Genomic DNA, 23547 nt, shown 5'->3' with positions numbered 1-23547 from the left:
GAGCTGTGCTGCGCCGCCCCTCGCAGCGGGGAGGGCGGCTCCGCTCGTCTCGCCTTCGCCTTCGCCCGCGCCCAGCCCTGCGCGGGGGGAGCCGCCGCCGCCGCTGCTGCTGCTCCTCTCTCTTTGTGGCCGCGGCTCCTGCCTCACCGCGGCGGGGACGTCCGCTACGCCTCGACTGCCGAGGAGGTCGCTGCTGCTGTGGCGTAGCCGGGAGAGGTTCGCGGGGAGGCGAGCACCGGCGCAGAGGCAGCCATGGGGCTGCAGCCCCTGGAGTTCAGTGACTGCTACCTGGACAGCCCCTGGTTCAGGGAGCGGGTGAGAGCCCACGAGGCCGAGCTGGAGAAGACCAATAAGTTCATCAAGGAGTTGCTCAAGGATGGGAAAAACCTGATCGCCGCGACCAAAAGTGAGTGGAGGGGTGCGGGAGGAGACGCCGGGTCGCTGCGGGGGCGGCTCCCGGCGGCTCGGGGCTCGGCCCTTGCAGCCGCTCGCTCGGCGCCGAGAGGTTTCGACTTTGAGCCGGCGGCGCTTGCTTTTGTTGCAGTGAGTTTTGCACTGGCTTTCTCCAGCCTCTCACCAGCCGCTTTGGGGACATAGGTCCCCTCCACCCCTTCGCCGTGGAGAGGGCATAAGGGATAGCGGCGGTAGCGCCGGCAGCAGCGCCGGGTAACTCCACTTGTGTAACGCCCGTTGTATCTGCCCAGTCTCTTGGCCGGGCCTGGCTTATGTGTTTGGCGGTGCCGAGTCCGAAGTGAGCTACGATGTTAAATCCGCTGAGAACTCGGTTTCAAGTTTTACCGGTGCGTTGCAAGCTGAGCGTCTGCGAATCGCGTTATCTCAACATAACGATGTACATGTATGTGCATTTGTAGTCTGTGAAGAGGCTGCTGAAGATACCCCTTTGTCAAAATTTTAAGTAAGTTCAGGAATTACCGGACTTACAGTTCTGTGGTGACAGCACTAGTTACCAGTTCTATGTTTTTGGCCTCTTAAAATGTGATGGTGTTTTCTAATTTTGCATTTTACTCGTTGAATATATATATTTCTATATTTATGGTTACCTATGCTGTGGTTTTTGTGGGGATCATGTTATTTTCCTTGAATGACCATGTTAATGCATGTTCTTAATGTAGTATTGTGGTAATATAATTTCTTCCATTTAACTTAAGATCTAGTAGTGTAGTCTCCTAAATATCTAGTAGGATGATTTACTATACCAATTATTCAAATAAAACACTAATGCAGTGCTGTGGCACTGTGTTCTCAAAATTGTACTGCATCTTTGGTATCATGGAAAACTTCTCAAGGAAGGGAACCAGGCTTTCAAGATATTTTCCTTAAAGTAAACTGAGAAGGATTTGGCCAATGGTTTGAGCAGTGTAGCTGCCTGGATATGGTGAGGGTTTTAAAAACTGAGATAACTCATTTTGTGCAAATAAAGAAACATTCTTTCCTGTTTTTGTCTCTGTTTGATGTGCCTGGGTAAAAAAAGGTAGAAAATGCCATATCAAATTTCACTTGTTTGTAACTCTTATTCTTTGAGCAGTTAATATTCAGTTATTGCAAATCGTGTTCCTTGAGGATTATTTGAAATCTGTGACTTGAAGTGTAGGTATAAATCATCCTAACTTGGAGTGCAAAGTAAAAAAGTGTTGCTAAACTTGGATAAGAATGGTAGAGGGAAATCATTCCACTTTGCTTCTATTCCTCAAGCATCTAGACAGTATTTTGGCAACTGCCCCAAACCCTCGGTTTCTCATGTACAGTTACATATACAGAACTTAATTTGAAAGTGTGGAGCTGGTGGTGGTGAGGAAAGGCCTAACTTACGTGAGCCTCCTATCCACAGCAGAATCCTGTGCTGGTAACTGGCTTGGTGTGCAGTGCTCGGCGCGCTTAGCTGTGTGTGGTGAGAGCCAAGGGAGTCAGCGTGCCAAGCAGAGCCACCTGGCCTGAGAGAGCTTGATGAAATACTTAGGGCTAGCCCATGAGAAATATTTAGAGAAGCTCTCTGAGATCCTGCCTGGTGTTCAGGTCTAAGCAATTCCTTCCTTTCTGAGATGACAGTCAGAAATTTTCTTCTTGACTTTAGGTGCTGTACCTCATTCTAACAAACACCTGTGCTTCAGCATACTTGCTTGAGAAGTGGAAACAGAGGTTAGATCTTTCCTTACACATTTCAGGTTCCTGCAGTTGTCTCTCCCCTTCAGAGTGCCCTGCGTGACAGGTTTGAAGCTGAGTCGTCTTCCTCTGCCGCTGGTGAAGCAGTGCCACTGTTCAATAGACATTAAAAGACAAGTTGAACCAGAGGAAACATAAGGAGGAGTTAAAAGCCATTAAACCCCTAGTGGTTAGGGTACTGGTCCTCCTTATGCTTTCAGAAGAAAACATTGGCATCTAAATTCTTTGAGGAACCTGATTCATTTGCTGTCAGGAAACCAAATGGGATTAATATTTGTTCCAAAAAGCAAGCTCGAGAAGCGGTCTAGACACAGAGCTAGCTATTCACCTCTGTCAAAACTGCATTTTCTGCACAAAGACTGGCTTGCCGCAATCTAGAGAATGTGATAATAAAGCAGGGCATTTCGAGAGCTTAGGTGACTACCTCTTAGACAACAGTTGATTACAATTTTTGGAAAATTGTTTTAGAGTTTTGAACAAAAAATGTCATCTTAATAATAGTTAAAGTATTTCTCTGTTTCTAGAACCAGGTAAATTACAAAATTTACATCTGTTTTAATTGATACGTGAGCATAATAAGCTTTTCTGAATGGGCTACAAAATTTAAAATGTAGTAGGCGCACTATGGTTCTTAAATTTGTGGGAAATGAAGTGACTGCAATAGAGACTGCCTGCGTTTCTCTCCCTTAGCGCTTTCCTTATTTCACTTGTAAAGCAGCGGCTTACAAGAAATGTCGTGAGGATTCTTTAGGTGTGAATTACTGATGTGATTGAATAGATCCCACTTCCTGCTTGACAGACAGCCTTTTAAATGACTTTGATGCTGCCTGCACTGGGTTACATTTTGAGAGGTGGTAAGCAGATAACTGCTACCACTCCCTCTAATCACAGGAGTCATCAGTGTCTCGCAGGACAAACCAGTAACATGATGTGGATCCTCTCTTTGGCTCCTTTCCATTTGTCTCCTCAGTTGTATGGGAGTGTATTTTCCACCTAAAACTCAGAAGAATTGATTTTTGTTAGTACGGGACTATACTGCTTAAGAAAAAAAAAAAAGGGAAAAAAGAAGGATCTTTTGCATTCTTAAATTGTTGAGTTTCCAGTATGAAGCATACTTCAAGTGTATCTTTACACTTTTAAGTTTCAGTTGTTTCAAGAATCTGATAGAAAGATAAACAAGACTGACTCAAAGCTGTCTCGTTTCCTGTGTAACGGTTTGAATCACTGAGTTGTCTAGTTCAAGCTAAATATTGGAAGAATGAATAAACAATAGGTGGCTCTTTCTTTTCTTATGATGGTTAAATATGTTTAAAAGGAGTACAGAAAGACAATTTTTTTCCACTGTTAGTGATCAGTAAATACAAGCAGCGTACACATATGCCTTTTAAAATAGAAATGCAATATTTCTCAGGGGATTCCAGTTCAGTTAAACAAGTGAGGATCAAAATAGTTTATAAATAACTTCTGGATGGAGTTAGTTGTTCTTCTGTTGAGAGAAACTGAATTTAAAGGTGCCTGATTGGAGAACCCTTATTCTGAAACGTGAAAGGAACTTGAGAGGTTTAGTTCTGAGCTCTTAAAATATCTGAGATGAAAATTGTTGGAAGCTAAAACGTATTTGCTTCTAAATTCTTCTCCCTACGTTGGTCCAACTCTTGGTCTCTTGACATTAGTGTGAGATTTCTTTGGGGTTTTTGAAGATATTTTTTTGGAGGCAAGACTTTTCTGTAAACGTACAGCAGGAGCTGCCACTTCTTATGAGACCTCAGGGTGGAGTAGGAAGAGTTAGCATGAGCATAGGTTTTGGTCCTGGGCATCTCATGGGAGGTTTGCAAAGGTTACTTGTGAGTGCGTGCTCACAGCTATTCCACGTGCCTGAAAGCGGAGCCTCCCCATTCTTGGATTTAGGCTCAGATCAGAGCAGAATTCCGTTTGGGTCAACTGCGGTGACTTTGTAACGGGCTGATGAAGACAGAAGATGGAGAAGCCGGGAAAACAGAAAAGTTGAGTTCCCTAGGAGGCTTTCAAGGGGTGGTCTGTATGCAGTGCCCATCTAAGGGGAGCCTAGACAAAGTTTGAGATGGAAGGGTGCCCCACATGGGCCTCTCAGCTAAAATGCATCATAAAGCCTTTCATCGAGTCAGAGTCATCTACTGCCATGTGGGCACAACAGTATTCAAATGCTCTTATCATTTGTGCTAGAATGCAGAGCAGCTACCTTCCTCCACTTGCACCCTGAGCAACTTGCTACCCAGCAGCCCCTTTGTGCGTTTTTCAGGGGGGTAGACCTGTCCCTCATTATGTTGCTCTCTCTGTTTCAGCTGAGACACATTTCATTCCTCCTGTACCCTGAGGTTTTGTGTTGTGAGCTCAGTTCTGTGAGGTCTTGGCCGTTGCATTTGGTGCAGCAGAGGAGGAAACCAGACACCTTCACTACCCAGTGCTGGTCTCTGTAGGCAGCTCAGTGTGCTCAGGCTTCTGGTGACTATTTTTTATTGCTATTTTTGTTTCATGTTTTTCACAGAGGAGTTATTCCTTGCACTCTACGAGACAGAATACAAAATAAGAACCAAATTTATTTTATCTGTAGAAAGTGTTTATTGGAATATAAAGAGTTACTGATAATTGTTACTGAAGAATGCTGGTTTACTCCAGGGAGTATTTCTGCATTCATGAGAAAAAAGATAGTGAATTCTCTTTCCTTTCCTCTGAGGTGTTATTAGTCACTGGTCATTTACAAGTTTGCCATCAAGAAGTTAAGCAGACTGGAAATCTTGTTGGCAATAGGAATAAAGCCATTCCCAATCCCATCTCTGACCTAGTAGAATAGGCTGAGTCTTTATCAAAGTCAACTGAAGAACCTAAGCCAAACCCAAGATCCAATGTGATGTCTAGTTGGCCAAACCCATATTCTTTTTCTTGGCCAGTTTTCATAGTGTGTGGTGGTGGTTGACCTCTCAGATACTGGCCTAGGTGGGCTTTTGGTCTGACCCGGTATGGATATTCTATAACTGTAAAGGCTGTTGTAATCCACATAATAACACAGCATAAAAGCCACTCCGATCACTTGAGCCACAGTGTTTTTTTCTTAAGCACTAATTGTCAATTTTTTTAAAGCTTTCCTTAGTATAATCTGCACTTACAAAACCACTTAGCTGAATGCGTAATGTGTGCCAGCTCTCAAACTCTTAGGCATTTTCTGCAACAGAAATGTTGTTCTACTGGCACTCCAGTATATGTCAAAGAAGTAAGGTAAAACACTTAATATAGGACTCATTAATAACTTCTAGAAAAGAAATGGACATTCAGTAATGATTTAGAAAGAATCCAAAGACCGAGTCAAAGCTAATGTCATTCTTACTTAACAAGGGGGGGGGGGGGGGAAGCAGGGGATGCTGCAAGAGGGCCTTAGTTGAACTCGTGTGCAAAGTTTCCTAAATCAGCAGTGATTAGTTAGGACTCTATCTTTGATTAATTCACCTTGAATTCAGTGAGAGCTGTGAATTAATAAATCTTCATATTTAGCTTTTTAGAAAGCCATTTTAGTTTTCAATTAGTACCTCAAAAATGAGCTTTATTTCTGTTATAAGGCATGCTTTAGGTGTGATAACAGCAAATAAATGCTCTAAGTGAACACTCTGAGGTTTAAATTTGAAATAAACTCTGCTAGGGCACAGTTAGATAAAAATTACTGCTAGGGCAGCACTAGATCCTGTATCACAAAGGCTACTGAGCAGTATATATCTTTTAAAAAAAACCTTTCTATTGGAATTCAGCTCAATAATGGAAACATTAGAAAACTAAGGCAAACAGGTACTTTGGGGGCCATCTGATACAGCTTTCCCTTAAGAAAGAACTGCTTATAATAACATAATAGAATGTTGCTTTTCCCTTCCCTTCAAGATAATTGCCACAGCTAGGGCCTAATTAACTAAGACAATACCTTTTTTTCTGCTTGTAGATAAAGTTGCTTCTGTATAAGGATCAGGAAGTGCTTTCTTTTAAGAAAATACTCTGCAGAACATTGCATTTAGCTCCACCCAAAGTAAAGCATTCATTATTGTGTCAGTAGCTATAAAAAGTGTCAAGCTCATTCTGTGGAGGATGCCAGTTTGTCATCTTCAATCATGTCTTTTCAGCTTGGATTACTAACTAACTCCATTACCTTCTTTGTCCTGTAGATGTGCCACTTCATTTTTTTTTTTTCTGTATTAAAAGTAGAGCATTGTGGTAGTGAACTAGAAGATGTGATTTCAGAAAATATCAATTTTCATGAATTTACATGGATTATCTCAGTGATAAGAGATGTGACAGGCTGTTGTTGAATGAAGTGAAATGTCTTTTAATTGTTTGGGGGAAATATGTAATTTTTCAGCTTTAGATAAACTGTTTAAGCGGTCGTTAAAGAGGGCATCAGTGATTAGTGTCATTGTCAGTCTTCAGGACAAAAACAATAGAAATGAGTGGTTTGTAGTTTTTAGAGAAGTTGTCCAGTAGATCATGTTGGAAGTTTTTTCCTGATATTTTTCTTTTTTAATGACAAGCCTTTTAGAAACATAATATTGAATTTTATGGAACCTGAATCCATCTTCAGGAGTTGGAAAAATGGATGGATTTGCCCAATGGTCTGTAAAGTGCAAATACCTGCTTGCAATTAAATAAAGAAAAATAGACCCACTGCTATGGCTGCAGGTGTGTGCTGATCCTAAAATTATCCTATGCTTGTCAGCTCTGTATTGCAAAAATGCTGCAAATTTTAACAAGCAGAGCTTATGACACCGATGCCAGTTCTCAAGCCAGTCTAAAATCAGCTTTACAGTCTTCAGTGAGACAGAACTTCTCTTTCTGATCGGTGCAGATTTTTTTATAAGGGGGCAGGGAGGGGAGATGAGCTGCTCTGGAATGCTATGTTTTTTCTTTCCTGATGTACAGCAAGGGGAGTTAGCATGCAGACCAGGTGCTCTGCCCTCACTTTGGACAGCGAGCGCTTGGAAACATGTTTTGGAATGGCACAGAAGAGCTGCATCTCCGTACTTCTCTCCTCCTCCTCGGCTGTTTTTTAACTTTACATAATTAATGTATATAGTTTACATTGACTTTAGTGCTCTTGCTTTACAATACCAACTTCAGTCACTACTATAGCACCTAGTATGTTAACTTAAATAACAGAAGCTTGGCTGTTTGAGGGAGATAGTCCACAGTGTGTGAATCTTGGCAATATGCTTAATGTTTTGATAGGGTGGGTTGTGGCTTTTTGAGATAATTTTTATGACTCGCATATGTTTGATGGGGTTTCCTTTTGGGTCTAATGCCACTTTTCTGAGTTTCCAGACCAGATTTGCTGTTGTTCTGTGACAGTTGTTCTTGAGATGTTACGACATGCTCAGTGTTTCGATCATCTTTTAAAAGCCTTCATGTTTTTAAGTTGACAAATTAAGACACTTTAAGCAGTTGAATGCTTTCCTGGAATATCTAGTGAGTGTAAAATATATGATCAGATGAGCTTGGGCACATATTGGCAGAATAGTTTAAGAAACTACTGTTCAACATCTCTCTCTGCTGGTGGTTGCTGCCACCCACTGTAGTTGTCAGTTTTAATCAGCACCCAAAATCTGTCTTGTTGCTAAGTCAAACCCATCTTTTTTGCCAAGTTTAAACTAAGCCATCACATTTTGCAATGAGTTGAGGTAGGCACATGTGCTCCATCCCAGCAGCTCATGTGGAGGTTGTGCCCCCTGGGTGTAACTTTGATAGAAGAGAGGGCAGCTACAGTGGCTGCAATTTAAAATGCCGCATGTTGTATGTCTGTGGCAGATGTATGCCTGCTAGCCAAAATGCATGTTTAGGTATCTCACTGGGAAAGAAGATATGGAACGGGAAGTCTGTGGCTGTGTTTATGCTATCCTCAAATTCTTTTTCTGAACAGACATTTCTGGCAATTTTCGGCAGACAACCTCAATGTCATATTGTTGTTTTTCCATACCTACTTGCACCTATGGATGGAGCTTCTTGCAGCTACCCTGTTCTTTGTGAATGCCTTTTACTCCTTCTGCTCTGTTTTTGTTTCCTCCCCTTGTTGTTCTTTTCCCTCCTGTGTGTTTGCTCATCTTTCAGGATAAAAATAGAGAGAAAACATCCAGGCCCTCAGAAGCAATGTGGCCATTGCAGGCCAAGGCCAAACCAGAAGTTCCTGTAAATCATTCATGCTGGGGTTATCCTCTGTGGGAAAGGAGCAGTGGGAGGGAAAAATAATCTACAGAGATGGAAAGTCACAGTCGTGTTATTATGAAACAGATTGTGGTTTTACTACTGCCCACACCTTTGAATAAATGTCCCATTGTTGTCTTTTTAGTTGAGAGGACTGGGCAGGTGGGGGTTATCAGCTCATTAGGTAGGTCAGAGAGAAGGCTTTGCCTCTCAATAGATCTGGTTGTTACAGCTTCCCTTAGTTCTCTCCAGCTTTTGTATATACACCTGGCTGGTTGGGACTGCATGTCCTTGAAGAGGAAAAAAAAATGCTTTGTTTAATTTGGCAAAGAAGATTGAGTATCCAGGATAAAACTGAGCAGGACTGTGTATCAGACCTGGGCCTCGGAGGACATTCTATTGTGTGTGGTGTCTAGGAGTAGGTTCTCAACCACTTTGTTGCTGGTGAGTGTTTTTTAGCTTTGAAATTTGTCTGTTTCCTCCATTAGGCTGATACATGTGGGCTTAGAAGTGATGAATTAATTCATGGTGAAGAGTCTGAAGCTTGTGTTGCACTTGCAGCATTTCAGCCTTAAGAAAAATTAGACTGTAATGTATCAAATCTCAAAAGTTGGGCTCTCTTTCCAAGCAGAGGGAGAGCACCTTATTTTTGCTCGTTTGTCTTAATCTGTGATTTTGTCAGTCATTACAAAGAGTTGCATGCTTTGAAAAATATTAATAATATTTGAACGTAGGTATGATGGAACAAAAAAAAAATTGATAAGGAAATTTGTAGAAGATTTAAATGAAAATATGATTGCTTAGAAAATGCTTCTTTAAAAAAAAAAAAATCCCACCGTCTTGCAAACAGGTGGAGGGAGTGTGCTGCCAGGTCACTGAGGACTTGAGAAAAACTTTTCGAAATACCATTTTGGCAGTGGGTCACTGTTCTTAGAAATCTGTCCTCGGGCTGAATTTGTAGATTATGTGGATTAACAGATTGTGAATGCTGTGTAGTTTCAGCCTTTGAAACACATCAGTGCTCTGAGAACAAAACAGTATAATTTACACTGTCAATGCTTTTTTCCTGTTAAAGTATCAGATTGGATGCTCTCTCTGTCGAAAAGGCCTCGTCCGATTGACAAGCTCAGTTACAAGCCGAATGACTGTTTCTCCAAAGCTTTTGTCTGTTCAACTCTTCAGCCTGCAAGCTTTTCTGAAGAAAGTGGACTTTCTGCCAGTCTGCTCTTAAACACTCTTGCTCTATGGTAATGTTACTGTACTTTTATTGTGCCTCACTTTCCTTTATGCTTTCAGTCATTTCAAAATGCGCAGTTTCAAATTTCTGTTGTGCCTCTTGCCTAGCTCTTCCACTGTTCCAGCAGATTCGGCACCTTTGCTGAAAGAAATAAAACCACCTGGATGTATTGTATCCTTTGTAATTTCTTTTACTTATAGCAGTAAAAGAATCTAATGCTAAAAGGAATCTGCAAACACTCCTCTGTTCCATGGCCAATTTTTTTTTACAAAACACATCTGTGTGTCTACCAACACTATTACTGCTCTTCCCATGGGGTTTTGTAGGGTTGCACCTGAGGGGGAAGGCTGCCCTCCTTGAGGGGCAGGGATCTAGCTAGTCAAGCATGAAAATGTATTGTTGGCACCTGTTTCTCTCCTCTTAATGCAGTCTTTTGCTATGTTTTATGGAGGAATGGGGCTAAGCTCCAGACATTCAGCTCAAGTTTTTGTGTAGTTAATATAATGAACTAAGGAGATGTCTATGTTACACCCTTGAATCTCATGTGTAGGAGCTTGGTCCTCCGTTCAGATGAACTTTGCTGAGGGCATAGAGCAAAACCGAAGGAGATCTGAACCTAGATAAGCCAGGATACTATGGTTTAAGAAGAGCTGAAATGTGTTCTCTGTCTTGGAAAGATTCATCCATCTGTCGCAGAGCCCAAGCACCTGAGGACTGGTGGCCATTATCTCTAGGTAGTGCTCAAGTAGTGTAACCTGCTCTGAGGGAATTGATGATGGGAAATGCCCTTCTGGAGGGTTGAGATCTAATGACTAGCAGCTTGGAAGACCCATGAGAAGCGTTGTGTCTATATCTGGCCTAGTAATCCATGATGATTGACCTAGCAGAAAATGGGTTTTAATGTGTGTATTTAAGAAGTAGAAGTCCTTCAAGCTACTGTCCTAGATGCAAATATTATTTTGAAAACGTAGCTTTGAGACTCAACAGAAATGATTCTTTGTGTTCACTTATCTGGAAATTTTATTTCCCTTCCTGCCTCCATTAACTGCTTTCATATGTCTGTAACTGGAATGTGTCTTAGGTATGAATTCCTCTTTTTTAGTTACAAAAATACCTTATATTTTGGTGCACCATAATTTGTATTGTATATAGGGCTCTTTTTTAATCGCTGCTATAGGTTGCTGTCAGTCCTGAGGATCTTTCTATAGTGGACATGGTTCATGTCTGCACGGTTAGTAAAATTAGAGGGGTGAAATTTTCATCTTTATACAACTAGATTTTTATCTGGAGGCAAGCACAATACAGTTTACATTTCCCCTCCACATCTTGCCTGTATAGATCACTACTTACTCCTCTTGTAACTGATTTGAGTCTTTCATAAAATAACATGAAAAAAAAGAACATGTAGCAATAGAGATTTTTATTTGCACAGTTCTGACCTGACACTAAGCAGCAAACAAGTGAATTAAATTAATGGAATGATGACGTCTTCATCCCAAGCTTCTTTCCTTTAAGCCAAAAATGTTTTGTCTTTTCATATACATGGATAATTTTATGGTATGAACAAAAGAGCTGTGTCTATAGAAGTGACTTTGGGAGCAACTTTCGGCAAGCCCTTCATCTTTTTATCTCTTTCTTTCCGTCACTATTTAAGCTATTGCCTCAGACTTGGGGACATTTATCTATAAAGTATTTCACAGATGTTGAAACATCATAGAGAAGTGTTGTGTATCAGTCCCTTCTGCATTATGTGAGACTCCACCCACTGCTCTTTTTCTGTAGTCAGTATTTGAATTGAGCGGTTGTTATAAACATTCTATTTTATCCTCTTCAAGAAAATTAGCTTAATATAGAATCTGAGAGGAGAATGTGCCATATTCTCCTACAGTCATGTTTTAGACTTCTCAGTATGGAGGGCATGGCAGTATGAACTCAGAAAGCAGCTGTTCTGCCCTTGCCATGCGGATTATTCAAGTGGAAGTTTAAGTCAGTGGTTTGGCTTTTCTAAGGTTTATAGCACAGTCATTCACATTTTTATAGGAAGTATCCATATGTGAAGAAAAACTTAGGTATGCCAACCTTGTTATAATGCTCCATGGACATACTGAAATCCACTTCAGATTTGTAAAGTTACTGCAAAGCTTGCTTCATTGAGAAGTTTTTTTCCTCATTGTATCTTTTGTTTGTAGTTCCTTAAATTGAAGTGTTTACAAGGAAGATGGCTTTGATACCTTCTTGAAAATTATTTTGGCATTATTACTATTGATGCATTTTAAAATGAAATTAGGAATTAAGATGTCAGTCAAGAAAAGTAGCAGTCTTGTTTTGGATGGAGCAAGGAACTGGACCACATTAGCAATTAATCTGATAACTTCTTCCTCCCCCAACTTCTCTCTGGTACAGAGAAAAATTTCTCTGAATGGAACTTGACAGTGTTTGTAGGCAAAATGTAACAGAAACAAACAAGCAAAGCCCCTCCTGAAACAAAAATGTCTGATGCCCCAAAAGCATCAAACAAACCCCAAACAATTCTATCAAATTTGTTTCAATTTTAGTCCTTTTATAAATAAAGCTTTCTGTATATGCTTTCTGTTCCTGTTTATAATAGCTATGATTTGCTTGCGTTGAGGATCTTCAAGGCTTGTGAGTGGACAAAAGGGATCGTATGCTTTTGATGTCTCAGATTGGAAAGTAAATCCTTGTGAAGAGAATTTGTGTCTTTAAGCGTAGAGAGAGTTATCTTTTGAGAAAGGATGCTGCTGTTCATCATGGAAATTTTTTTTCCTGAAGCCCTCTCCTTCAGTTTCTCTTTTAAATATGGAAAATTCCTATGTTTTAATAGTGGCCTATAGAGAGCTGATCTCACATTTCACAAGGACATTATTGAATGGCCTTATTGGAACATTGCTTCCTGGACACTATTATTAGTGTAGTAGCTGAGAGAGATATGAGCAGCTGCCGAGTTTCGTTCCGAGTGCCTGGATGGGTGGGTTGGGGTGGCATTCCCAGAGTGACAAGCAGAGGCTCTGGGGGATGCCAGGAAGGAATTTTGCTTGGAAAATAGTTGACGTTAGCTCAGTGGTTTGTGCTTCTGTCTCTTCTCTCTCCGTCTCCCTTCTGAGAGGTCTTAGTAGCATGACTTTTTAAATGATCCTTGCTATAGCCTGCCAGAGATTGCTGCCTCCCTCACCTCATTTGATGTCTTTAGCTGCCTGTTCTGGTGAAAATTTATGGAGCAAACTTATGTGAATGTTCTAGTTCGAATATTAAGGAAGAGCAGGAAAGGTCCAATAGCATGGGATTTAGCACATGCTAGCATGGAGACATGCTCAGGGTTTCTAAGAGAGTTTGGGACAGAGCTACTTGGACAGAATAAAGGCTGAATCAAGTCCTCTCTGAAGTATGTACCTCTAATCCCTTGATAGGTTTTGGAAGAGGTATGGTTTAGATTTTTTAAGTAATTTTTCCTTTGCTTCCATGCATCTGCCATTGCTCTTTCCTACTCGGTAGTAATTTATTGAGCAGGAGTAATTTACTCAAAGAGCAAGAACAGAACAAATGCTGTTTGGTGGTGGCATTGCCAGAGGCCACTGATGTTACAGAGGAGGGAGTTCTCTGCTGGCAAGTTGATGACAAAACCAATAGGAAGGCTTTTTTTCTTTTTTCTTCACTCAGAGTAAACTGCCGTCTCTCCTAGTTGGCATCCCTCCCTTACAATACCTCCACTGTTGCCAATGTCACTTGAATTTTTACTCACAGGAGAGCAATGAGGGGGGGGAAAAACAGGGCTTTTGTAGCCCTAAAAAATAGTGGATGGAATACTTTTATGTCAATAATTAGTAATGTCAGAGAAAGACAGCACGTCAGCTCTCTTCTTAGGAGGAGTGTGGTGGGGTTTCTTGTTTGCTTGTTTTTTGAAGTTACTTGTTTATTCTCAGTTGCTTTGCTTCCAGAGAGGGACCCATTATAGTGCTCTCTAGCGCAGTTTTCTTCAGCCTTTTCAGTTGAAGGATTCTGCATTTGTCTTCCTTTTCCCCCATGTTTTTTGTTTGCTTAAACCTGTTGGGTTTTTAGGAACATTTTAGTGGTACGTGTAGTATAGGGAGCTGAGAATTCCTTGGTGTCAGTAAACAGTTTAATTAATTTTTGTTTGTTTTGTTAAGTTACGATGTTTGTCTGTGAGGTGGTTTAATGTTTTTGGAATGGTTTAGATTCCAGTAAGATACATAGTTACCATTGTAAATGAGTAATGAATGTGATGAGGAGAATCGAGGGTTGTTGCATTCATATGTGCACCCTCTGTTGTGTCTAAGTAAAATGAAGCGTGTCTATCTGGCAATGACTAGTTCTTCTGCATACTGTTAGTGATACTAAATAATTAAGGAATTTCCCTTCTATGTGAATTCCTGATTTACCCTATAATCATGCAGTGAACAGCTTGGTGTGGTGGGGATTCTTGATAGCAAGAAGTTCCTTATTTAGAGTTGCCACTAGAAAAACCCAGTAGAAGGAGCTATGTGCAGGAAATGTCATCAGGAAAATTAAAGGTGAGTTCACTTACTTCTGATCAGCCCAGTCACAACCCATTTTAAATTCTTTGTAATGGTTTCCAGTGTTCTATTTGCAGCATTGTTTTTTCTGTCATGTAAAGTATGTACAATTTAAAATGCATAAATATGAGACTAGTCTTAAAAATAAACAAACCTCTTAACCTACATAGCACTTAAAAAAAAAAATCCAAAGTGTGTAAGGCATTTTAGATGCTAGCCTTTCAACATCCTGCGAAGTAGGTTGGGCTGCTAGTTCTGTTTACAGATGGGTGAAGTGAGAGACCGCGTGATTAGATAAGATTGCACATCAAGTCTTTATTGGAGATGGAGTTAGTAATTAGGAGGCCCTGACATTTAACCTTATTACCCGTGCATTAGAATATTCTGTTTTGTAAGACAGCTTGCAGACATTGGGATTGTATTGTGAATTGTATGACAGTCTCAGACTACCCGTTCAGTTTCCTAAGCAGCAATCAGAACTGTTTTGGTGTAGGTGCTTGCAGATTTGAAGACAACATGTTGGGTTTTAAATGCTCGGTTTTAGCATGCAGTCGTGTTAAATGTTCCAGCGAGGCAGCGACTGCATCTGTTTGATTCTTTGTACTTTCTGGAATATGAAGGACCTGGGACTGTGCTTACCTTGGTGCCCTGTTAGAATCGGGAACATGTGGGCTTCTGCTGGCTGGAAATGTATCCCAAATCCAGCAGTTAATTCCAGAACTACATCTAGTCAGGCAGTAACCTACAGATGCTGTACTAGTTGTAGTATAGTGGCTTTGACTTATCCAAACCTTGTGTGCTGGTTTTGGCTGGGGTAGAGTTAATTTTCTTCGCAGTAGCTAGTATGGGGCTGTGTTTTGGATTTGTGCCGAAACCAGTGTCGATAATACAGGGATGTTTTTGTTACTGCTGAGCAGTGCTGACACAGAGTCAAGGCCTTTTCTGCCTCTCACCCCACCCCACCAGCGAGCAGGCTGGGGGTGCACAAGAAGTTGGGAGGGAGCACAGCCGGGACAGCTGACCCCAACTGACCAAAGGGATATTCCACACCATATGACGTCATGCTCAGCATATAAAGCTGGGGGAAGAGGAAGGAAGGGGGGGACGTTCGGAGTGATGGCATTTTGTCTTCCCAAGTAACCGTTACGCGTGATGGAGCCCTGCTTTCCTGGGGATGGCTGAACACCTGCCTGCTGATGGGAAGTAGTGAATGAATTCCTTGCTTTGCTTTGCTTGCGTGCGCAGCTTTTGTTTTACCTATTAAACTGTCTTTATCTCAACCCACGAGTTTTCTCACTTTTACTCTTCCGATTCTCTCCCCCATCCCATTGTGGGGGGAGTGAGCGAGCAGCTGTGTGGTGCTTAGTTGCTGGCTGGGGTTAAATCATGACACCTCGACTTGTGCCTAGCAGTCCTTTGTGGCCAAAGGTGCAGGTTGCTGTCCCACCCTGTGCACATGCTAACCCTGCTGCTGGTGCTGATGGTGGTCCCCTGACTTAGTCCTGCCTCCCTGCTCCTACTTGCTTCAGTCTGCCTCAGACACAGGCATTGCCAGCTGCACCCTTCCAAGCTCACTGCCAGTTTTGGCTCACTTTTCTCCTTTTCTTATCTCAGTGGCCCTACCAACTTAGTCTCTGTCCTGACAGATGGTTACTACTGAGACCAGTCCTAAATTTAGCCCCAAATTCTTCCTTCTGGACCCATCCTTAGTCCTAATTTGGTGACTGCAGCCTTTAGCAGATACAAGCCAAGAAAGGAAATTTTCCCTGCCGATGCTAATATCTTTCATTGTTTGGCAAACCCTTGCTGAACCCAGCAATGAGTGTTCCTGCTGGCTGCTACCCAGCCCTAAAAGTAATTGACTGAATTTTTGGATCCTTCTCTTTCTGTGTCTTGACAGTGGTAACTAATAACAAATAAAAATTATCTGAAAACCCTGCAAGTGAATCCTAACTCAAGTCTTGCCCTAATGCAAAATAGGTGGCTCCCACTGAACTGAAATCTAAATCTTACTTGCTTAGTTCCAGCATTTTACGTTGATTAATTATGGACAAATGTCTTAAATTAGAGTAGTGTGAATCTTTGGAAACCAGGAGTGAAGATTATAAATTGTATGTAAAACCAATGTGGCTTTTGTTTACGCCAATGGGAAAGATGATAAAATGAGAATTGGAAGCGAGTTGGGGTTTTTCATGGGCAACAGTCAGCAAGCCAGCTTAATTGTAAGTTGCCAATAGTCACAAAGTTTTCAATTTTTAAGGTAATTTGGTATTAGTAATACCACTTGCCTTATAAAGCACTTTCTTAATCTCTGTTACTAATAAGGAGAAGAGAATGGTTGTGCTCTGAGTTGACCTCAGACCAAGAACTCAAGAGGACTGTTTATGCAGAGGTTCCCATTTGCAGATGCCTGCTTTGGGATTTGGTCTCTGAACTGAGACAGATAGCTGTGGAAGATTTCCCCCTCTCCCTTGCTAACCTTATATGAGAAATAAAACATCTGAGTACTTTTCCTTTCCTTTTGTATCCATATAGTCAATTGTATGTGAACGATTTGTCTCATCTGTCTTGATTGCACTTTGTTTGAAGTTTTAAATACAGAAGGAGTAGATGATTAGTTTCTCTCAGTAACGGATACATAAAATTATTTCTGTGGGGAAAACTCTGTTCAGTTACCGATTGTAATTAGGAAATCACCATCTATTTTCTGCCTTCAGTTCTATATAATCTATGCAACTGTGAACATTGTTGAAAACTTACTACTTCTGTCCAAATTTCCGGGGCTGGTCTTTGGTATGTTTTACCGGGTTTTGGTATAGGTTGCTGTGATGTAGAAATAGGAGGGATCAGCTTGTGATACTCAGGTTTGTTTTTAATTTGCTTCTCTTATTGCTAACTCTCTACTCTAAATAAATATGAGATCAAATAACTTGTTTTGAAAGTGGGCTATGCTGGGGAAAAGCCGTAATGTTATGCTGTGGGGTTTGGCCATTATCTGAAAACCCTGCAAGTGAATCTTAACTCAGGTCTTGCCCTAACGCAAAATAGGTGGCTCCCACTGAACTGAAATCTAAATCTTACTTGTTTAGTTCCAGCATTTTACATTGATTAATTATGGACAAATGTCTTAAATTAGAGTAGTGTGAATCTTTGGAAACCAGGAGTGAAGGTTATAAATTGTATGTAAAACCAATGTGGCTTTTGTTTACGCCAATGGGAAAGATGATAAAATAGAGAGGTCTTCACAAGGGACTGAATCTAACCTTCTTCCTATTTTTCTTTACAGGTTTCTTTCCCTTTAAACTTCTGTCTCTCTTTAACATCCTAGTGCATCTCTTCTTTCTCTTGCATCACCCCAGAGTTATACGGTACTTTTGTGAGCATTCTTGTGGTCAGTTAACATGTATTAGTACAAGTTGCACTTCTAGCTTTAAATGTGCCTCTAAAGAAGTAAAGATGAAGAAAGAAACAAATGTTTGAGATGTACTGAAGGCCTACGTTTACCTAGACGCACATTTGTATTCTGAGCCTTGCACAAGCTAGGTGATGGTAGAAGGTAGAAAAACCCTGCTGGAGCTTCCAGAGGAAAAGCTAATGATGCTTTGCAGCACTGTGCCTGAGGTTAGATGTAATCTCTTGCTGTCAATGCAAACTCCCAAGTCCCCAGTTGATACAACTTCTATAGGGGCCAGAGCCTGTCTGTGAGAGACTTTGTCCTGTGCTGAAGGTTTTGGTGCAAGGTGGGCAGGCTCTGGAACTCCCTCTTCCTTCTCGATCTCTTTTCCATCCCCATCCCTGCCTTGGCTTTCAGGACTCCTGTCTGTGGTTTAGTGACATAGTATCTTGGGTGTGATGATAGTTTGTATGCTTAAATGGCTTTCATGCTGTACACATTTGAATTTTAGTATTACCATGCTATTGGTATGTCACCTGTCATTAGCACAAATTGGTTTGCTATTAGACCCTGGATGTAGGGGTGTCTCCCGCGACCTGTATGTGACTAACGATTGCAGAGCTGTGCTTCCCAGTGTCTGCTCTCGCGTGTCCTCGCGGAACGTTTGCTTTTCCTGCCTGCTCTGCCTCTTCTCCTGGAAGATGTAGCTGTCACTTCTATTTAAACAATTATTTGTATAATCTCCCCTTTCTGTGCACTGAAGCAAAGGAGTTGAAGTATAAATTATAGCAGAACTTTTATTGTAAGGTCTCTGGGGAAAGTGGATGTTGTGCTTTCCTGTCTTGCATGTATGAGGCTGCGGCATGTATCCGCTATACTGGACGCTTGCTTAATCAGATGTGCCAGTATGCTTCCCCTTGAATAATTTTCCTTGTACTCTTAAGTTAGACACTTATGCTTGAAACATTGCCTGAACATTTAATCACTTTGGATGGGTATTTCTGCCTGAAAACTGTGGTAATGTAAGTAATGTTCATATTGTGATCCTATGAGCTCCTGCTGGTATTTGTATATGTGCTTATGTGTTGTATCCTGATACCTGTGTAGCCCTCATCCATGACAGGAAACCAAGGGAAGAAAAATTTACTAACCAGAAGAACTTGTACTTCAGTCCATATACCTTCTTTGATATGCTGTCCTTCCCTCGACAGGGTTATTATTTGAATTGCAGAATTTAAAGTTGAGAGCAGAATAGCCTGAAGCACTCTTTGTCAAACTAACTGAGAAACCTTCACAATTCGTACAATTAAAACCAGTATCATTTCTGTAGCGGTCATCATGTAGAAAGAGAACCTCATACATTTTATTGTAAACATGACAGGCAGTATTTCTTACACATCATGGGTCGCTGAATTCCTGATAGTACTCTTAGAGGCTTGCTAGCCAGTGATTACTTACGTAGAGTAATTTATGAGAAAAACTGTCAGCAAAACTACAAGCCTTAGCTGAGCTGGGTGAGATTTGTTATACACTGTGGCCTCCACTAGGGCTTTGGCAAGTGCACCTTTTCTGAATAAAGACAGACCTTGTCAAGCTGTCTCTGGTAATTACGTCTGACATAGCTAATACCTGAAATACAGGCAGAACAGTCATGTGGCCAAATCGTGACTTGTCAGCAGTGAATGTGTTTATATTGAGTTGCCTGTGTTGTTTTTGGGAACGGAGCATTGCATAAAGAACATCTAGAAAAGTTTTGTAGATATTTGTCCATTCTGTGCTGAAACAAAAGTTTATAGTTCTTCAATGCCAAATGGTTATTTATATATTTAATTAGAGTATAAGAGTGTTCTTTGATAAGAAGAGATTGGTAGATGTGTAGACATTTTCAAATACTGCAAACAGGTTGATTTTGAGTATCTGATAGTCACAGGAAGTGTCTATATCGTCAATCCTTCCTAGTGCTGAGGGAATTCGGGCACAGCAACATTTAACCATGTATCTTTTTTATTTGCCATTGACCTCCAGTGTTTCACCTCTTTTTTTTTTTTTTAATGGATTATGATGTTAGATTAAGTAACACTGTCATGCAGGGTATTAGGTGCTGCTGTTGCTTTCTTTGATGGCAAGGGGAGCAATTTAGAAAAAGAAAGCAACTAAAGCATAAGCGTGTAGAAATGGCCCCGTGCTTGATAGCTGAAACTGCAGATAACACAACCAAGATCATTTAACTGTCCCGTTAGATAAAAAGATCCTCTAGCAACCTGAGATTTCTACTGGCATTGTTTCTGCGGAAGAAATATATGATGTGCAAATGCTGGCTTTTAAGTTTAAGAAAAAGCACAAAGAATTATTTTCTGTTCCCTTATTGCCTTTGTGTGTTCTGTGCATCAAAATTTTCTCATAGTAAGAAATGAAAATATATTTAGCTTGCTAATAAATGAGAGAGAGCTGCTTTAAAGTGATTCAGATGGAAATTATTCATATTGTAAGCAAATTCCTAAGAGAGGCACCGGGAAGATAAGTACATGATGCAATCTGGAGTGGAGTCTTTTCTCCTTTCCTTTAAAAGAGCTTTGCATGGGTGTGTTTTGTTGCTTTCTAGCTTTAAGACTTTCTTAATTTTAATTTTCTACTATCAGAGGAAAAGTCTTTGTGCATTACTGTGGCAAAAAGGCTAAATGGATATAGCCAGAAACAGCTGTGGTTGCTTTCAACCAAACGTGGCCATTTGCTCAGTTGTCTTCATGATTCTTTCCTCCACTTTTTAATTTGGTTGGCCATGGCTTCTTTTCTTTTCTAGCTCAAAAACAAGTTTACAATTCAAGGAAAGAAAGGATTGGAACAGTCTTTGGCATTTTTCTGAATTACACATTCCTGCAGGTAGCAGGAGTCACACAAGTTGAGCAAAACAACTTTGCCTATTAATGTTTTGCTTGGAGCCACGGAATGAAACTTCAAATACAGAAAACACAAATGATAAAAAAATGTGGTAAGCTTGTGACTTGCGTAATATGTAGTTTCCTTTTTTCTTTGGTATTTCCAGTTTTCTCAAACTCTTTCAAGCCTTGGACACAAAGTGAACTTGAATGTCTGTGACTGAAACCCCTCTGAAAGCACAAAAAATGCCAAAGAAAAGCTAGGTTTGCAGCTGTCTAAAGCAACTTCCAGCTGATAACCTGGCTCTCTCACATCCTATTCTTTATTATACAAATCTGGCTGCTAGATCGCTTTGGTGCAGTGCTGCTCTATGAGCAGCCAGAGGTTCCTTTGGTCCAGCTGATAGGAGGTTAGTTGAGCTTCACTGAAGAAGTGTTAATTCTGGTTTATTGAGTCATCTGCCCCGTTGCTGTTTCAAATAAATAGAGAAGATAAATTGGAACAAATGTTTGCATCTTATTCTATTTGGTCTGTTTGGCTGTATCACAGCATATTATTTAAGTTGCATCACAGGAATTGGTACTGTGTTGTTTGTTTGGTTTTTTTTTTCCCCCCTAGTGTATTGGTAGCTCTTTTGGTTTTTCCTTTTGTCATCTTTTTGTTTCCCTCTGATTTCTGTGATGTTGACTGTTTTTTTTTTTTCTTTTTAAACCAAATATAAAACATATTTCTCAGGGAAAGGCAGTTTCTTACTAATATGTAAATACTAGGTACAGAAATGAAGAAATGATCCATGAGAGAATTAGTGCTATAAAAATGTTAGAATATTATTTATATGAGCATCAACACTTTTTTTCCTGAAGATGGCTGGATATCATGGAAAGTGCTATAATGCCTTCTGGTCTTGCCGGTTCATATCTAGCTAATCTGTGTGCTATGAAGAGGGTGAGAATGGATAGGGAAGCACGTTGCCTGATGCCTAGTGAAATTTTCCTCCCCTCAATTAGTTGAATCGTATCAGTACTGCAGAAGAGAATACCAACATTTGTAGAAGTTCCATATGTAGTTTAACTGTCAAAGAGGGTATAGTGAACCGGTGACACAGCATGGTGTGCAAGAGTGGAAACTGACAACTTCTTTGTCTAGTTGAAAGCTAATACTTTGAAAATGCTGGAGGAACTTCAGGTGCAGCTATGAGCAAATTAAACTGTTTCCAGCTTTCATGAGTCCTAAGTTACTAAAATAGGCCCCTTAATTGCTAACTTTTAAAAGTTTTTAATAAATATTGACTTACTAATCTCACGTATTTGCACAATATCAATGTGACTTGATGGGCATGCCTTCGTAGCATGATGAAGAATTTGGCAGCTGGAGGACTGAACATTTGCTTAGCTGCTTGTGATCTTGGTCAGATATGAATCTGGTGATCTGGATAATAAACCCCAAAATTGTTGGCAGTTACCACGCAGTAGACCTTCACTGTGAATTACAGTTTAGTGCATTTGCCTAACATTATGTAGAAGTGAGTGTAGCATTGCAGCATCATCTGTTTTTGTTCTGTTGTAGTATTAAAAAGAACTTTTTAACAAAATTCTTGAAAAATGTTATTGTGAAATACAGCCAGGAAATTAAACAAAATTATAGATGAAGACACTTGCCTTAATATGAGGTTATGTTATAAGTTTGGTTTGTTCGACATTTAAAATTAATGAAGAGTAGTGATGAGGATACTAATTTTTTTAGATGTAGTTGAAGCTACTGCTTCTTTAACCTTCCTATATTGAGTCATCAAGGTTAAGATTCATAGTGGCTATCTATTTCTTATAATGGAAGATCTGATTAAAATTTTGTTACAGTTCTGGCTCCAGGTCGCATTGGGATTATGCCAGTGCCTGTAGACTGATTTTCCTGAAAAGATAGATCCCTCAATCCTGAAAGTGCTATTTTTTATAATGTAGATGTCTTTTTCAAAGGTTTTAGTTGTGGTTTTGTGTATCTTTTTTCCTGAAGAACAACTAATGCTCTGCTTGACATATAAACAGCGTAAGTTCTACCTACTGTTTTAAAATCCAAGTATTTAAGATTCATAGGTATGCTCCAGTGAAACAGCTGTACACTATTTCATTATCAATGTACCTGTAGCAGAAGTGATGGGAGTGAGACTTAGCAAACTGAATAGCTGAGTATGTTGTTCAGTAATAGATTTTAGCCTGCTGATACCCTAGAGGCTGCGGTACCTTCCGGTATAATAGCTGGGGCACAGTGTGAGTCAGTGACTTCGTCAAAGTCTATACATGGGCTGGAATGTAAAACAAAGTCTCTTGAGCCCTGCTCTTTTGCTTTGTGCGCAAAGCCAGCTTTCCTAATTAAATATATTTATTTCTACTTTTAAACAGATATCTTTTTGATTTGGGAAGAAGGTATGGCCCAGAGCCGTGGCAGGGCTGCAGCCAGCCAAGGGACTCTCAGCTATGTGGTGCATGCACAGGACACCTGTGTGCGCGGCATTTGTCAGCTGCTGAGCCGCTATAAATTATGTCATCAGAGTTTTTATATCTTGCTGTGGGTTCATCACTTATCTTTAACCAACAGCAGGTTAGACTTGCTTCGTGTTTAAATCCAGTTTTCCTTGCAATACTGCCGCATCAGTTTGGTCTTGTGGCTTTTAAAAGAATGCGCGCAATGGGTCGCTTCCTGTATGTGCGCTGCGTGTCCTCGGTGGTTCTTTTCCCATGGATACAGGATCTGTGCAAGCCCAGGGATGGCCGTTTGCATCTTGGTCCCATGTTTAGTTGTGGAGTTACATTTGCACATTGGGGAAGTAGCAGAAACAAAGGTAGTGCTGCACACTGATCAGGGATTTCAGGTATGTCTGTTGAACGTGCTATTTTGTTTAAATTACCAACTCACTGTTTCTAATACACAGTCTTTTCTTGGAAAATAAATCCTCTTGGTGTTCTGTGTATATGCTTTATGTCACAAAAGAGTGTCTCAGTTCTGTTGGTGTTAAAAAAAAAAAGAAAAATTAGTTCTTTTTTTTTTTTTAAATCTATTTGCACACATCATCTCCTAATGTTATTAGCGGGGATGGGAGTAATGGA

The 23547-nt window shown here is 40.5% G+C and overlaps 1 protein-coding gene across 2 annotated transcripts in view; it reads left to right on the top strand.

The window, feature by feature from the left end:
* Positions 1-89: 89 nt before the first annotated feature.
* ARHGAP10 (Rho GTPase activating protein 10) overlaps positions 90-23547 on the top strand; it is a 153913-nt gene continuing 130455 nt past the window's right edge. For both annotated transcript variants that reach the window (XM_076337093.1, XM_076337092.1), the window contains exon 1: positions 90-406. In XM_076337093.1, coding sequence (XP_076193208.1) covers positions 253-406 — 154 coding nt within the window. In that variant the 5' untranslated portion in view covers positions 90-252. The remainder of the gene's footprint in view (positions 407-23547) is intronic.

This window comes from Aptenodytes patagonicus, chromosome 4 (genome assembly GCF_965638725.1).
Source record: "Aptenodytes patagonicus chromosome 4, bAptPat1.pri.cur, whole genome shotgun sequence".
Taxonomy (NCBI): Eukaryota; Metazoa; Chordata; class Aves; order Sphenisciformes; family Spheniscidae; genus Aptenodytes; species Aptenodytes patagonicus.
Note: the sequence above shows the minus strand (reverse complement) of the source record. Positions and strands in the feature narration are given on the sequence as shown.